Raw genomic sequence first — 16,373 nt, 5'->3', positions numbered from 1 at the left:
AGAAGAGATAAAATTGACAAATGGACAGGATATCCTGGTCAGAGAGTTAAGAGAAGATGGAGGAAAGCAGAATCCAGAGACTGGAAACAATACTATTAGAAAAAGTAAATGGCTAGACAACAAAGATAGAAAAAATAATGTTATTTTTAATTTAGGATAAAGTAGTGTAAAAAATGGAAAATAAGGTGCTAAATTTTTACTGGACTAATTTTAATACATTTTTGTTTAGTGTTCAGAAGTCAAAACCTCCTTCAGATTAGGACAGGGTACCATATCACCAGTATGGTGTCCTGACCTGAAGAAGGTGGTTTTGGAAAGAAGGTACCTTCTCTATGTGCAGCCGCCTATGTAAAATAGGTGCCTCAGTTGTGACACTCGGTTATAGAATTTCTCCCGTCCCCCTAATTTCTTTAACAGGTTGTGACTATATTTAGGTGCCAATCGGTTATGTAAGTTGTAGAATACTAGCACTTACACCTATAACTGTTACAGTTATGCATGTACGTTCTTGGTGTGCACACAGAAGAAAATGTTTATGAACAACTTGAAAATCTGAAGGTGGACAAAGCCATGGGTTTGGACAGGATCCATCCCAGGATATTGAAGGAGCTCAGAGAGATTCTGGCGGGTTCTCTTAAAGATTTGTTTAATAAATCCTTGGCGACGGGAGAGGTTTTGTGGGATTGGAAAAGAGCGAATGTGGACCCTCTTCACAAAAGTGCTGATAAAAAGCTGGAAACTGCAGGCCTGTAAACCTCACTTCAGTTATCGGTTATTGGAAAAGTAATGGAAGCAATGCTAAAGGAAAGGATAATGAGTTGACAGGAATTCAATAGGTTACAAGATCCTAGTCAACATGGTTTTACCAAAGGTAAATCTTGCCAAACGAATCTGATTTAATTCTTTGGGTGACCAGAGAATTGGATCGAGGATGTGCACTAGATGTAATCTACTTAGATGTCATGAAAGCATTTGACACTGTTCCTAATAGGAGGCCCTTGAATAAACTTGACAGACTGAAGTTAGGACCCAAACTGGTGAACTAGATTAGGAACTGGTTGACAGATAGACGCCAGAGGGTCTCGGAGGAAGGAAAGGTGAGTAGTGGTGTGCCTCAAGGACCGATGCTGCGGCTGATTCTGTTACGTATATTGAGCAACATTACTGAAGAGTTAGAAGGTAAGGATTGCCTTTTTGCAGATGATACCAAGATTTGTAACAGAGTGAACACCCCAGAGGGAGTGGAAAACATGAAAAAGGATCTGCAAAAGTTAGAAGAATGGTCTAATGGTTATCAATTAAATTTCAATGCAAAGAAGTGCAGAGTGACTTAGGGACAGGGGCGTAGCCAGACTTCAGCGTGAGGGGGGGGTCCAGAGCCTGAGTTGAGGGGGCACATTTTAGCCCCCCCCAGCTCCGCCGACCCCCCCCTCCCCATTGCCGACTTTGCCCCCCCCCCCCCCCCCCCCCCCCCCCCGCTTCCAACACACCTTCGCCTACCTTTGCTGGCGGGGGACCCCAACCCCCACCAGCCGAGGTCCTCCTCGCAAAAGGCTTCCTTCTGTTTCTGACGTTGTACGTGCAGGACGTCAGAAACAGAAGGAAGCCTTTTGCGAGAAGAGGAGGACCTCAGCTGGCGGGGGTTGGGTTCCCCCGCCAGCAAAGGCAGTTGGCGGCGGGAGGGGGAGTCGGGCGGGTCGTCGTCAGGGGGGTCCAGGGCCAAATCTACGGGGGCTCAGGCCCCCCCAGGCCCCACGTAGCTATGCCACTGCTTAGGGAGTAGAAATCCAAGGGAGCCGTATGTGTTAGGTGGTAAGAGGCTGATAACGCACAGACAGGGAGAGGGACCTTGGGGTGATAGTATGTGAGGATCTGAAGGTGATGAAACAGTGTGACAAGGTGGTGGCCGTAGCCAGAAGGATGTTAGGCTGTATAGAGGGAGGTGTAACCAGCAGAAGAAAGGAGGTGTTGATGCCTGTACAAGTCACTGGTGAGGCCCCACTTGGAGTATTGTGTTCCGTATCTTGCTAAAGATGTAAGAAGACTTAATCAGTCCAGAGGAAGGCAACAAAAATGGTATGGGACTTGGGTCAAAAGACATATGAGAAGAGACTGGAAGACCTGAATATGTGTACCCTAGAGGAGAGGAGGTACAGGGGAGAGATGATAGATGTTTAAATACTTGAAATGTATTAATACAGAAACACATTTTCCAGAGAAGGGAAAATGGTAAAACTAGAGAACATGAATTGAGGTTGCAGCGTGGTAGACTCAAGAGTAATGTTAGAAAATTATTTTTTACAGAGAGGGTGGTTGATGCCTGGAATGCCCTCCCGACGGAGGTGGTGGAGAAAAAAAAAAACTGTGGCGGAATTCAAAAAGGTGTGGGATAAACACAAAGGATATCTAATTAGAAATGAATGGTATAAAAAACAAAACTTAAAGGGTTGTATATGTGTTTGCATGTCAAGTGGTGCTTGGATGGCAACTCTGGCTGTAAAAACTAAGGTCGCTGCTAGGCTGGCTTGTATGGTCTATGTCCTTCATATCGAAATCCAGTTTAGGATGGGCTGGAGAGGGCTTCGACAGAGACTCCAGTAATTTGGAATGTGAGGACAGTGCCGGAGAGACTTTTACTACCTGTGTCCTGCAAATAACAGTGACAGATTCGGATAGGCTGGAGTGGACTTTGATGGCAACTCTAGTAGTTGGAATGTAAGGACAGAGCCGGGCTGACTTCTTCAATCTATGTCCCAGAAATGCCAAAGAAAGACCATGATCAAGTACATAATTGCACATTCATGAATGTGACTGTTGGGCAGACTGGATGGACCGTTCAGGTCTTTATTTGCCATCACTTACTGTGTTAAAGCAGCATAAATGCAAACGTAAATTCAGAAGGAGAAGCATGGGTGGAGCATGGGCATATAAATTACAGAATACTGACATAGAGCTGGTGTAAGTGGGTATGCTTAAATGTAGGCGCATTAATGCCAAAGTACACTAGTATTCCTTAATAGAAATTATGTGCATAATTGCTTTATAGAATAGTTTCACAATCCATGTAAATTAGGTGCCTAACTCTTCTAGACCTTCACAGAATTGCCTATATATGTAATCAGAAAAGTGTATATTTGTGGCAGGAGCTGGAGGCTGTGTGTGTGGCTTGGTCTGGGATTGTATATGTGGGACTACACAAACTTCTTGATACTGGAGTCTGGATATAGACCTTGGAAAGGTAAAAATTGCCCCCCCGCCCCGCTAAAAAGAGGCCACCTTTCCTTCTGGTGCTGACCCCATGTTTACTGCTTTTACCTGAGTACTGCTTATTCTAAATGTATTCAAATTCATGACAGCTTCCAGACTATGAGATCTGTGCCTCACATCCTTCTTGATGGTAGACAGGAAAAGGAGAGCACATGGATTCTAAAGCTAAATGAGCCTACAGACCATGAACCTTTTGCATTGCTTCCTCCTAGTACACAATAGTGGGTGTAGTGCTTATTGTCCAGGCTAGGTGGAATGGCTGGGACTTTGGCCCAGGTGTCATATGGTTTAAAAGCAGTTCTGGTGTTGGTGTGCAAGGGAGGAAGCTCAGAGCAGTGGTCAGAGGGCATGTTTTCAGCTGAATGCCCTAAGGAGCCGAAATACCTTGTTCCAACACTGCTTATTCTAGTGTAATAAGTGTATAAATGTGTCCCTATTGTGCACTGGCATAAAACCTAGATGTAAAACAACTTATTTCTCTAATCTGCAACTGTAATATTAGCTGCTACATGTCAGCATACTTTGTACCATCCTGTTACATCATAAAGAGCCATAAATACCAAATTGGAAAGTTTATTTCTGAAATAAAATACAGGATATTCCATTAAAAGCATACTTGACAATTTTTTTCACTCCTTGTTTCACATTTCAAATCACTGAAAGGGCCAGTGCAAGGTTCCCATCAAATTTTGCTGAGCAGGAGGTGATGGTAGGGGTGCATGGGTGGGGGGGGGGGGGTCTTCCTAGGTATTTCACTGGTAGCCTGATTATCAAAGGTAAATGCGGGCGCTAAAGGCCACCTTCACACCTGTGATCTTCGGGTAAACAGCGCCCGCACTCCTCAAAACCACAGAGCTTATTTAAATTAGATTTAAATGGGCCCTCATTTTATTCCGCCCCTATCATAGGGGCAGTATAGCACCTTAACCCTGTGCCAGCTCAGAGTTGGCATTAGGGTTAAGGCTGTAGACCCCTCCTCATCCGCCCCGCCCCAGTCAATCAGGCAGTCCGAGCTGCCACTGTCAGCCCAGGCTGCCAGCATGGCCTGAGGGTCCATTGGACCCCCAGACCCCTGCTGTTGCTTCAGTTCTAGTTGTCTAGTGGCCTCCCAAGCCCCCACTCAGACAGCAACATGGGGGCTGGCGGTCCTGTGGGCCTCTAGTCCCCCTGACCTCCCCAACACAAGGGCCTGGGGGGCTGGAGATCCAGTCCCCCTTCCTCCATGTTGCTGTCTGGGGGGAGCACTAGGCCACCAGGGCTGAGTGATTCTGGGGGTCTGCGTTTGACAGGTCTGGGCGTTTGATAGTCCGGACCTGTCAAACAAGTGCAGGAGGACAATCATCCCTCACTTCCCTATGATCAGAGCTAATAGCGTGCCTAAATTTGCATTCTATTAGCTCTGATCATGGGGGCATTATTGCCTTGTGCTGTTCCGGCGCTAATTTTAGAGCACTGTTTGGAACAGTGTGGGGCTTCAGATCATCAGAGCCTTAGAGTTTGGTGTGTTTGTTGTCATAGGCGCCCGGTATCGAAGGCTTGGGGAGGCTAAGCCTCCCCAGCCGCAGCGAGCCTGCTCCTCCCCCTCCCTCTGGATCCGGTCCCGTCCCTCACGTTACCGACCTCGGAGCTCAGCTGTCAGCGCTAACTCTCCCCCGCTAGCGCTGCTGGCGTTCGTGCTTTAAAAATGGCCGCCGAGACTTCCAGAGGCGGCCTCGTAAGACTTCTTGGAGGCCGCCCTGTAAGTCTCGGCGGCCATTTTGAAGCACGAACGCCGGCAGCGCCAGCGGGGGAGAGTTAGCCCTGGCCCAGTGTTGGGTGATTCTACTTCAGTTTGACATTTCAGCAGCCTTCAATGCAGTCGATCATACAACCTTTCTTGAGCGACTAGATCAAATCATTATATCCGGGGCTGTTCTCAATTGGTTCAGGGAATTCCTCTCACATAGAAGCTACTCTGTCAAACTAAATCATCTTCTCTCCCAATACTGGCTCCCAGATTGTGGGGTTCCTCAGGGTTCCCCACTCTCCCCAATCATATTCAACTTCTTCAAGTCAACCTTGGGCACACTAAACCTAGGGCTAGGCGAACTTCTGTTATACTGTGCAGATGATGTCCTTCTCCTTCTACCGATTCTTCAACCCAGTGGGCCCATTTCCGAAAGAGAAGGACACCCATCTTTCGACACAAATCGGAAGATGGGCATCCTTCTCACAGGGTTGTCCAAATCAGTATAATCGAAAGCCGATTTTGGACGACCCCAACTGCTTTCCGTCACTGGGACAGCCAAAGTTCAAGGGGGTGTGTCGGAGGCGTGGCGAAGGCGGGACTTGGGCGTGCCTAACACTAGGACGTCCTCGACCCGTAATCAAAAGAAACAAGGATGTCCTTGACGAACACTTGGACTTTACCTGATCGTGCTTTTCTTATGACCAAGGCACAAAAAGGTGCCCAAACTGACCAGATGACCTCCCCTTACTTTCCCGGTGCTCACTAACCCCCTCCCACCCTCAAAAAAACATCTTTAAAAATATTGATTGCCAGCCTCAGATGTCATAATTAGGTCCAACACAGCAGTATGCAGCCCTGGAGCAGTTTTAGTGGGTGCAGTGCACTTCAGGCAGCCAGACCCAGCCCACCCCCCCCCCACACCTGTTACATTTGTGGAGGAAACAGCAAGCCCTCCAAAACCCACTGTACCCCTATCTAGGTGCCCCCCTTCACCCGTAAGGACTATGGTAGTGGTGTACAGTTGTGGGTAGTGGGTTTGGGGGGCTCAGCCCACAAGGTAAGGGAGCTATGTACCTGGGAGCAATTTATGAAGTCCACTGCAGTGCCCTCTAGGGTGCCTGGTTGGTGTCCTGGCATGTGAGGGGGACCAGTGCACTACAAATACTGGCTTGCATTTGGTCGTTTCTGAGATGAACGTCCTTGGTTTCGATTATCGCCCAAAATCAGAAATGACCAAGTCTAGGGACGACCAAATTTAAGGATTTGGACGTCCTCCTGACCGTATTATCGAAACGAAAGATGGCTGTCCATCTTGTTTCAAAAATACGGGTTTCCCTGCCCCTGGATTGGGACGTTCTGTGAGGACGTCCAAATCGAAACGAGGACGTCCATTTCGATTAAACCCCTCCAACTGCAACATAGCCCGACTAATAAAAGCTGGAATGGATGCCATTCAAAATTGGTCTCTCTTATATTCAAATTGAACCCACACAAGACCAAGATCTTATGGTTCCGCAATCCAGGAGTTCAAGTACCAGCTCACTACTTCAGGTTTAGACAAGTCACTCACAGTTGACTCAGAAGTGTTCGCTCTTTTTTCAACCAGAAAGCATTCTCTTTGTTGGTCCAGATGCTCATAGTGCCTCACCTTGACTACTGCGTTAAATCTGCTCTTTGCAAGAAGCTGCAGATCATACAGAACACCGCTGCAAGATTAATCTACAGGCTGAATAAATACAACAGTGTCTCACCATATCTAGCCAATCTACATTGGCTACCAGTGAATGACCGTATTAGCTTTAAAACCACCTGCCTGATCTTCCAAAGCCTTTACGGAATGATCTCAGGCTCTTGATCGATATCTTGTTACTAAGCCTGGCCCACTCTGAGACTGAGGAACCAGCTGTTTATCTTCTCCCAGCCTCACAAAGGTATCAAGACCCAGAAAATCTTTGGGTTGCTCTTCCCAGTAATCGGAACCTCGCTGTGCAACTGTCCTACCCATTGATATCAGACCAGAATCCAACTACCTCAGTTTCAGAAAAACACTAAAAACTCATTTGTTCCCAAACCTTTCAACCTAATTTTATCATTATAACTGCTGTCTGCTGCTAAACTCTGTATGTAACCTATTCCATGTAAACCACACTGAACCCTAAACAGGGGATATTAGCGGTATATAAGACCTCACTTGTACTGTACTATATTTCTAGAGCAGTATTATCAGATGTCACTATGTGGCTACAACACCGAATCTGAAATATATTGTGATGCAGAAATTCCCACAATAGAAGTCATTGGGTGCTATTCAGTGGAGACTGGATTAACATCAATTAGAAATAACTATCAGAAGCTTTGCCCTCAAAGCCGAGTTCGCAACTATTCTACAACCTCCTGCTCTGCACTTCAGTGCCTTCTTTGGACTTTTTTCTTTCTACTTTCATCCCACTCAGCCACTCCACCTCCATGTAACCGGAGGCAGTATCTTCATGTAATTTACTTGTTTCTGAACATTTCATGCATCTCACAAAGTGGACTCTTGCCCACCAGAGCTCATGCCTCCATAGTTGGTCTGTAAAGTGCTACCAGTCTCAGTCATTTTTTGCTAAAAGCTCCTGTGACCACTTTCAGTTTATTGAATATGATAAATGGTAAGTCAATAACAAATGTGTTATTCAGCTGAGTTTTGTTAAAAATGCTACTCTTATGAAAGATAGTTGTTCAGATTGTTAAGATTGTCTACTTCAAATTAAAATAGCCCTCAATATACAAAATAGCTATGATTATCCAGTATGTTGTGCAAGTAAAATCATTCAGTGTAAAATGTGAATTTTATGAATGTGTTTGATGATTTTTATTTACAAGTAACGACCGCCTAACAATATTTAATTAATGGGCAGTTTCTCTGGTGTAGTCTTGGAAATAGAATTTTGCTCTGTTATGAATGTATCTTTGCTGCTGTGCATACACTAATCATAATGGACTAGATTCTATATATTGCACCTAACAAATTGGCGCTGAAACGAAATACGCCTATGCTTATTCTATACTGTATGCCAAAATTTAGCCGTACTTTATAGAATAAGCTTAAATTTCCACGTGGTTTTTAGAATATGCCAAATGCCTATCCGCACGACCAAATTTAGTCGCAGATAGTTACGTCAAGTAAAACTTGGTGTAAATGCTGACACCTAAATTAGGCATGGACCGGGTGTATTCTGTAATAACGTGCATAGATTTAGAAATGCCCACGACCCACCCATTCCATGCAACTTAGAATTTAAGCGCATCACATTTTAGAATACACTTAGTTGTGGGTGTAAATTCTAATTAATGCCAATTAGTGTCTAATTGCTTGTTAATTGGGAATTATTGGCACTGATTGGCTTGTTAACTAATTAAGTTGCGTATGCAAATCTAGAATACAACTGGATTTGCGTTCGCAGCTTAAGTCGTGCTATATAGAATCTGAGGGAATATATGTATTTATGATATAAATCAGGATATCTATACTGATTCTGTTGTCTGTATTGGTGCTAGGTGGCTTGGTTTTTTGGTCCTCTGCTGCATGGTGGTACTTGTCCTGATTTTCTATTATTTGGGCTTACTGTGTGGAGCCTGTGGCTATGACAGAAATGCTTCACCAACAACCAGAGGCTGCATCTCCAATACTGCAGGCAACTTCCTCATGATGTGAGTTTGTAGTCTGTACTGACCATTTTGCATGGTGGGAGTCTTGAGCAGTTGTCAGCTGCAAATGTTGTTCAAAAAGGACTTTTTTTCTGCTATGCTTCAATACATATAGACTTTGAACTGAGAGCAAAAGAATGATGAACTGGAAAGTCCACACATACATACACGAGCAAGATTTAATAGTTCAGTGCAGGAAGCGCCTGGTATTTCTTCTCATGCACGGGTGTTCTCTTGAATCTCTTTCAGATTGTCGGGATAATTTATCTTTAGTAGGAAGTGATTCCACATTTCAGCTGAGCATGACATGGCATGTTTGCCAGTGTTTTATCTAATAGATATCCAAAGTAAATGTTTTGCAAATAAATTATGGGTAAAATGCCAAGATCAGTGTAACACTATAAAGTAAATTTTAAGCATGAAAGAACAAATACTATGTGTTTAGAACCTCTAGGCTTCAGAAAGAAAAAAGTTATTTTTCATCTGTCAGTATGTTGTATATGAGGAGGTGGAAATATATCATATATTTATAGGTTAGATTTTATGATTTCAAGGTCCCCTGTAGGCATTAAAATAACACACACAAGTAGGCACAAAATGAAAAATTCTGAAGCAGTTTCTACAAAATGTATGCTTGTTAAGCAAGTATTGACTAAATTAAGTGTATTCAAACACTGAACAAAGGGGCCCTTTTTACTTATGTGAATTAGTGCACAGTAACTTAGCACATGTCACTGCGTGCCAGTCCATGAACTAACTGCATATCCTCACGTTTATGAGTAGAGAATAAGCATTGATTGCACTTCGCAGTTAGCACATGGTCACTTACTGCAGCTGTCAATGCACTTGCTGCACAGTAAAAGTTTATATCTGAGCAGTAACACCCCAACAGTTGTACTTACAGTCTGATAGGTGCAAATCTTTACTGCAGTTTAGTAAAAGGACCTCAGAGGAGATTGTTATGTTACAGTTCTGTACTCCTTTCCTTGAGCAAAAGTTTGACCTAAAGTGAATCAAACTGCAAGAACACGGTTTTGCAAAGCCTAAATCTAGCACGCACATTCTGTGCCAGTTTGGACACAGCCTGCTAAACGTCTATACTACGTGTTAAGAGTGATATGTGTTTAAATGCTGGTATTTCCACAGCCTCATGTCCATCATAACTGATATCATTTCAGAACTTATATTTTCAATTTTCAACTTAGGTACAGCATAAAAATCTTAATATTGAAATTATTAAACAGGTTTAGACCAAGAGAGATAAACCAACATCACTCAATTAAGAAAAAACTTAACCCACAACTTTATATTAAAGCAAATGGATCATACTGTGTAAACATGTTGAAGACAGGGCTATCATGCAGGAACTTATGATATCACTTCACCTTTCGTGACTTCCAACCATTTATATTTTGTTGCTTGTTCATCTTGCCTGGCCCTGTATTTACTATCATCTCTTGTTTGTACCTTCATGGTTGCTCAGATAATTGCAGGATAATCTTCTATTTATCGCCCCTCTATCAAAAGTTCATCTTCATCTGTGAGCATTTTCATATTTGGAAGACTGAGTTTTTCTGTAACAAGCACTTTCTGGTGTAGAGCAATAGTCCTCCTAAGCTGCATGAGAGTCCACTGCCTACTTTCTCACAATTGGGGTGGTGCTGCAGTCTCTCATTTTGAATCAGATGGGATCAGCAGGTTGTGTGGCACTCCCAAGAGATTGAAATGTCAAGATTACAGGACCCCCCCATGATAAGAATGAAGGCAGTGAGCTTCTATGCAACTTAGAGGGAATGTTTGTGACAGGTGTGTTGGCCATGTTTCCTCTGACCCTTCAACAATGTCCATAATGTAAGGCAGAGCCTCCTTTATTGGCACCTTTCTGCTTGGAAAGACAGAATTTTACAGTGTGAGTGCTATCCATCCTAAAGACCACCATAGTCTCCTTTCTAGGCTCAAAATGGATGAATCAAACCCAAGTTGTTTTGGGGGTACAAGATAGATTCCTCTGAAACTTGCTGAACTGGAATTATTATATCCAATAGTTGTCACCAGGTGAACATTCAATGGAGCATATTCCTCTCCCCTCTTAATTCAGCATTTTTAGAGCCGACGCTCCCATAAGGTAAACTAGGTGGTTGCCTAAAGTGCCAAGATTACTGTTGCAGCAACAAGGCCAGTTGGCTGGCTGGCCATAAGCATTGTAATGTTCTTTTCCTCCCTTCTCCATCCATCTCATATCAAACCTAGCAACCCTTCCCCAGCACTTTTCTTGGTCCTTAACCTTGCATTCGAAATCTTTTTTTCTTACATGTTTCTATTTTGTTTGAAAATTTCAGTGGTGTTGGATTTAGTTTCATTTTCTCATGGATACTAATGATTATAGTGGTGGTCACTTTCATTGGCGGAGGAAACATAGAAAAATTGATCTGTGAACCATTTGAGGACAGAGCTTTATTTAAGGTGAGAATTTGCATTTCTTTGATTATGAATATCAATTTTTAAAAATCTAGATGAAAAAGCAAGAATATAAGAACCTTGTTCAGTAAAAATTGTTTTTACATATTATAGAAAACTATTACTAAGGTCCTAATCATGCAAATCTGCAATAAAATAAATGTATTACAATATTTGTGTAGTAACTTTGTATAGCATACTAAAGATATATATTAAAGAATGATTCTAAGAAAAAGGAATTCAGAACAAGGGATGAAAAATGTAACCAAAATCCAGTTTATGGAACTCAGAAATAGTGATTCAGATTATCAAAAGATTAGAGCAAATTGCTTGGGTGGTGTCACATTACTCTGCCCAGGCTTATGATATATCACAAGAAGATTGATGTCCACTAAAAAGAAAAAAGAAATACCATTCAAGCAGGAGACCTGTATCTCATTGCTATGATGACACTGAAGTTTTAACAGTTATGTCCAATAAAAAAGGTATCATCTTATTTTCTTTTCCATGTTTTATTTTGTTTGATTTCTATTGATAACAGTTTTGCTGTAATTTTATCTTTGTTGGTATCAGTATTACTCTTAAAACTGAATTTCTTTTTTTCAGGAATTTGCTTAATTGTGGGGTTTTGGGGTTCAATAGTTTTCTTTTACAAATGTAGTTTGAAATATTTAAGATGCCTTTCATTAGATCAGTGAATGTACACATTTCAGATGAGACGCTCCTGTTCTACCTACAGGGGTGGTTTCCACAAACACTATTTTCCCCCTAATTCTGTAAATGACACTTTAAATTGCTCATGCAAATTTGAGTTCGTACCCGATTTGCACATGCAGTTTAATTTAATAATTAGCCAATTAACACTGATAATGGAGAGCTTACAATCAATTAGTGCTAATTGGCATTAATTTAAAAATTATGCATATATATTTACGTGCCTGGATCTGCACGGCTCCTAAAAGGGAAGACAGCAATGGCAGAGACATTGGCAGATCAGGTATTCCCACAATATATGCGCGCTACTTGATATAATAAAGGGGGATCAGCACCTAATTTAGCCATGGGGATTTACACCAAGGTTTCATTGGCGTAAATGGTCACGCCTAAATGTAGTCGTGGTGCCCAGTGCATAGCACTATTCTATCAACAGTGCCTAACTTTGAGCACCATTTATAGAATAAACTCTAAGCAGTATGTTGGCGCCATTTACTGAATTTACTGCTTTATGTGGAGTGTTTTGTCATATGGCCATGATAATTTTGATCTACATAAATGAATCATTTTTACTTTATAGCAGGGATCTGTACTGGGACCAGTGCTGTTATGTTAAATGAATGACAAGTTAGGTGATTGAATAGTTTTGTCATCTGAAAATATAAAGTTGTCAAAACACATGCAGATTGTGAAAAATTGCAGAAAGACCTTAGTAAACTGCAAGACTGGGCATCCAAATGGCAGATGAAATTTAATGTGGACAAATGCAATGTGATGAACATTGAGAAGAAGAATCCAAATCATAGTTAGCTGATGCTAGGTTCCACCTTAGGATTAAGCACTCAAGAAAAAGATCTAGGTGTTATTGTAGATAATATGCTGAAATCTTCTGCCCAGTGTGCAGTAGCGGTGGCGGCCAAAAATGCAAACAATTCTAGGAATTATTAGGGAAGGAATACAAAATATGTCCAAGAATATTATAATGCCTCTGTATCGCTCCATGGTGCAACCTCACCTTGATTATTGTGTTCAATTCTGGTAGCCGTATCTCAAAAAAGATATAGCATAATTAGAAAAGGTTCAAAGAAAAGTGACCAAAATAATAAAGGGGATGGAATTCCTCCCATATGAGGAAAGTTTAAAGAGGTTAGGGTTCTTAAGCTTGGTAAAGAGATGGCTGAATAGGGATATGATTGAGGTCTGCAAAATCCTGAGTGGTATAAAATGGGTAAAAGTGAATTGATTTTTTTACTCTTTCAAAAAGTACAAAGACCAGGGGACACTCAATGAAATTACTTGGAAATAATTTTAAAACAAATATGGGGAAATATTTTTTCAGTCAAAGAATTGTTACGCTCTGGAACTCGTTGCCGGAGGATGTGGTAACAGTGGTTAGCGTATCTGGGTTTGAAAAAGTTTTGGACAAGTTCCTGAAGGAAAAGTCCATACTCTGTTATTGAGATGGACATGGAGGAAGCCACTGCTTGCCCTAAGTACAAACTGAATTGATAAATTTCTTTGAATTGGTCACAACTGGGATTTGTAGCATGGAATGTTGCTACTAATTGGGTTTCTGCCAGGTACTTGTAACCTGGATTGGCTGCTGTTAGAAGAAGGATACTAGGCTAGATGACCATTGGTCTGACCCAGTACGGTTATTCTTATGTTCTTATGCATTTATTATTTATTTTATTGTTTAACTTTTTAGTTCTTGGTGTCTTTAATTGGACCAACCTCATAAATGTGTGCTGTACATTAGCTTGTATAGATGTTTACTATAGAGTCATTTGAGGAAAGGATCAGTGAGACCCTAAAATTTGATTTATTTTTTTATCCTTTGGGATGTAGGTTCCTGTAATTTTCACATCAGCGGCCTCCGAGAACATTTCAAGCCACTAATAGAGCTGGAGGGAAGTAAAGCCCTCTTGAAAAAGAGTTTATTCAGCATAGGATTGGGACAGAATCTGACTCTTTCAGTGATTACAAGTGCTAGGGAAGGAGGGACATGAGGCAGGATTTCCAGTCGTGTCAGTGACAGATAATTTCTCTCCTTTGAAAGGTATCTTTTAACATGTTTTAACTTGCCCAACATGTTTCTGTGTTTTGACTGAGATCTACCTCAGGGTTATAAAATCCCAGCTTATTTTATTTTTATTCAAAGATGTATTTCCTGCCAAATCATTAAAGTTTATGGTGGGTTACAATCAAACATTAATAAGCAATAAAACATAACAAGGACAGACAGCACTGAACATCAAGACATCTCCAAAGGAATATAGGAATATACACAGGCAGAAGAGTTGAGATCCCACTCCCCCATCCCCACTGGGCAAATTCTCTATTCTCAGTCTTCTCTCAATACTACATGTACAGTCTTATAGAACGAAATCTACCCTAGTCAGCAAATGCCTGTTGAAAAAAAAAGTTGTTTTTTTTTAAAGTCTGAAAATCATGCATTCCCTGCATCTGAGCAAGCAAAAGCATTCCACAACAAAGAATATAATAGGAAAATGCCTGACCTCTGGTCACCTGATGTTATCCAAAGACAGGGAAGGCATCTCATATGTATTCTGTGATACAGCTTGGAGAAGCCAACCAACTACATGTGCTGTCAAAAGAGAATACAAACATACTGCAGTCATGTCATGTGAGAGCTTAAAAATCAACAGGAATGCTTTATATTTGATGCAATGTTAAATTGGTAAGATGGATGACCCCTGCAGTAATATGTTCATATTTAGACAGGCATAGCACAAGTCTCATAGCTACATTCACCATTTATAAATATTTAAGCGTAGATGCTGTTAAACTGTGCAAAATTACATTGCTATAATCCAGACAACGCATTAGCACTGCCAGGAATACAATATGAAAATATCAGCTTTTAAGACTGAGCACAACTGACGCAATACCCTTCTTACAAAATACTGCATTAATAACATGAGGCTTCAACTAAACTGTGAATCTAAGCTCACATCCAAGTATCAGATTTCAGTCTTTACAGAGGTTTAAATGCCATTTACAAGCAATACTGGAGGAGGAACATAGGACTGGTCACATGTAACATGTCTTCTTATAATTAATTGACAATCCACAAGTTCCTAACCACGAGGTAACATCACAGAAGCAGAAGTAAATTACATTATCCTGCAGTCTTGGACAGTGCAAAAGGGGCATAAATCATATCCTCTGCATAGAAATGATAGTGAACATTGTAGGCATTAACACTAAACAGAGTGGTTGTAGATTGATATTAAAGAATAACGCTGAAAGTGCAGATCCTTGTGGGTCACTCCTTGACACAGGGTGCCATCTTGAAGTTTGTGCCTCTACTTTCACCTGCTGTTTTCATCCTATTAAATCAATTAATTAATTATTTATTATATAATTTCTGCATTATCCAACATTCTAAGCGGATTACAATAAGAACATTCACAGTAAGATAAAGGTGAAGATCATTAAAGGACCACACCCCCAGGGCTTGCCTGCACATTTCATTCTCTGCAATAACATACCGTAGAGAACAGAATCAAAAGCTGCTGCGACATCTAAAAATATCAGAACAAATCCTATCAGTTCTTCATCAAGGTATCGGTCATGGATGTTAACAATGTCTTCAAACAATGGTGCTTTCAAAACCCATGTTGTTGCTTATCCAAAAGATGATTGGAGTCGCAGTATGCCTCCAGTTGATGAATAACAATTCTTTCAATGAGTTCGGCCTTCAATGGCAGGCTAGAAATTGGACAGTAAGAATTAGGTTGAAGAACATCTAAATTAGGGTCCTTCAACACTGGATGAATGAGCACTTGCTTGTTTCAGTCGCTCAGGCAAAACCCACAAGGTTAGTGACAAATGGACCAAATATTTTTCTATGTCACTTTGTGATCACCTTTTGCCAATCAGTTGTGCAGGGATCTAATGACGAAGTTGTAGTATGTATTTCAGCAGTAGCTCATGTCCTCGGAAAGGCAACCCAATTTCACAGAATGACTTTTTTTTCTGATATTGGTGTCTTTGGCCCTAAGTGGGTAATTCTGTAGAACGGGCACAAACCTTTAGGTACCAAGTATGCATAAAAATGAGCAGAATACTGGCATACATGTACAATAAAAAGGTGCCTTAAATGCAATAACATGTAGTTTAAAGCTGGGTGCACATATGGGTGTAGAGTTACATGCATAAATTATAGAATACTGTACTTTTTGGTGCATATTTTTGAAATTTAGGTTTGAGCTTTTACACCAGTTCAATGGCTTGCCTAAATTATAGACCCGTATTTTACCTATTAGGCTAATAGGTATTAGGAAAAAAGACCAACTCAAACCACCGGAACCCACAACAATTAAAACCAGAGGACGAATCAAAAAGGATATCTTCTGGCAACTTATCTACGACAACAATTGGTCGAATGACCAAAACGCAAACCACTTCTTCGCAGACTGTGACCTCAGATGCAAATTCATTCTAGATGAAATTGCTCCGCTATACTCAAAAACTCTACACACAAAAAAAA

General features: G+C 41.4%; 1 protein-coding gene across 1 annotated transcript in view; it reads left to right on the top strand.

Annotated features, from left to right (window-relative positions):
• PROM1 (prominin 1) overlaps window positions 1–16,373 on the top strand; it is a 330,624-nt gene that overhangs the window by 142,286 nt on the left and 171,965 nt on the right. The window contains exons 11-12 of the mRNA XM_030191212.1: window positions 8,537–8,689; window positions 11,026–11,149. Coding sequence (XP_030047072.1) covers window positions 8,537–8,689; window positions 11,026–11,149 — 277 coding nt within the window. The remainder of the gene's footprint in view (window positions 1–8,536; window positions 8,690–11,025; window positions 11,150–16,373) is intronic.

The sequence above is a fragment of the Microcaecilia unicolor genome, chromosome 2 (genome assembly GCF_901765095.1).
Source record: "Microcaecilia unicolor chromosome 2, aMicUni1.1, whole genome shotgun sequence".
Taxonomy (NCBI): domain Eukaryota; kingdom Metazoa; phylum Chordata; class Amphibia; order Gymnophiona; family Siphonopidae; genus Microcaecilia; species Microcaecilia unicolor.
This window is presented reverse-complemented; position numbering and strand designations above follow the sequence as displayed.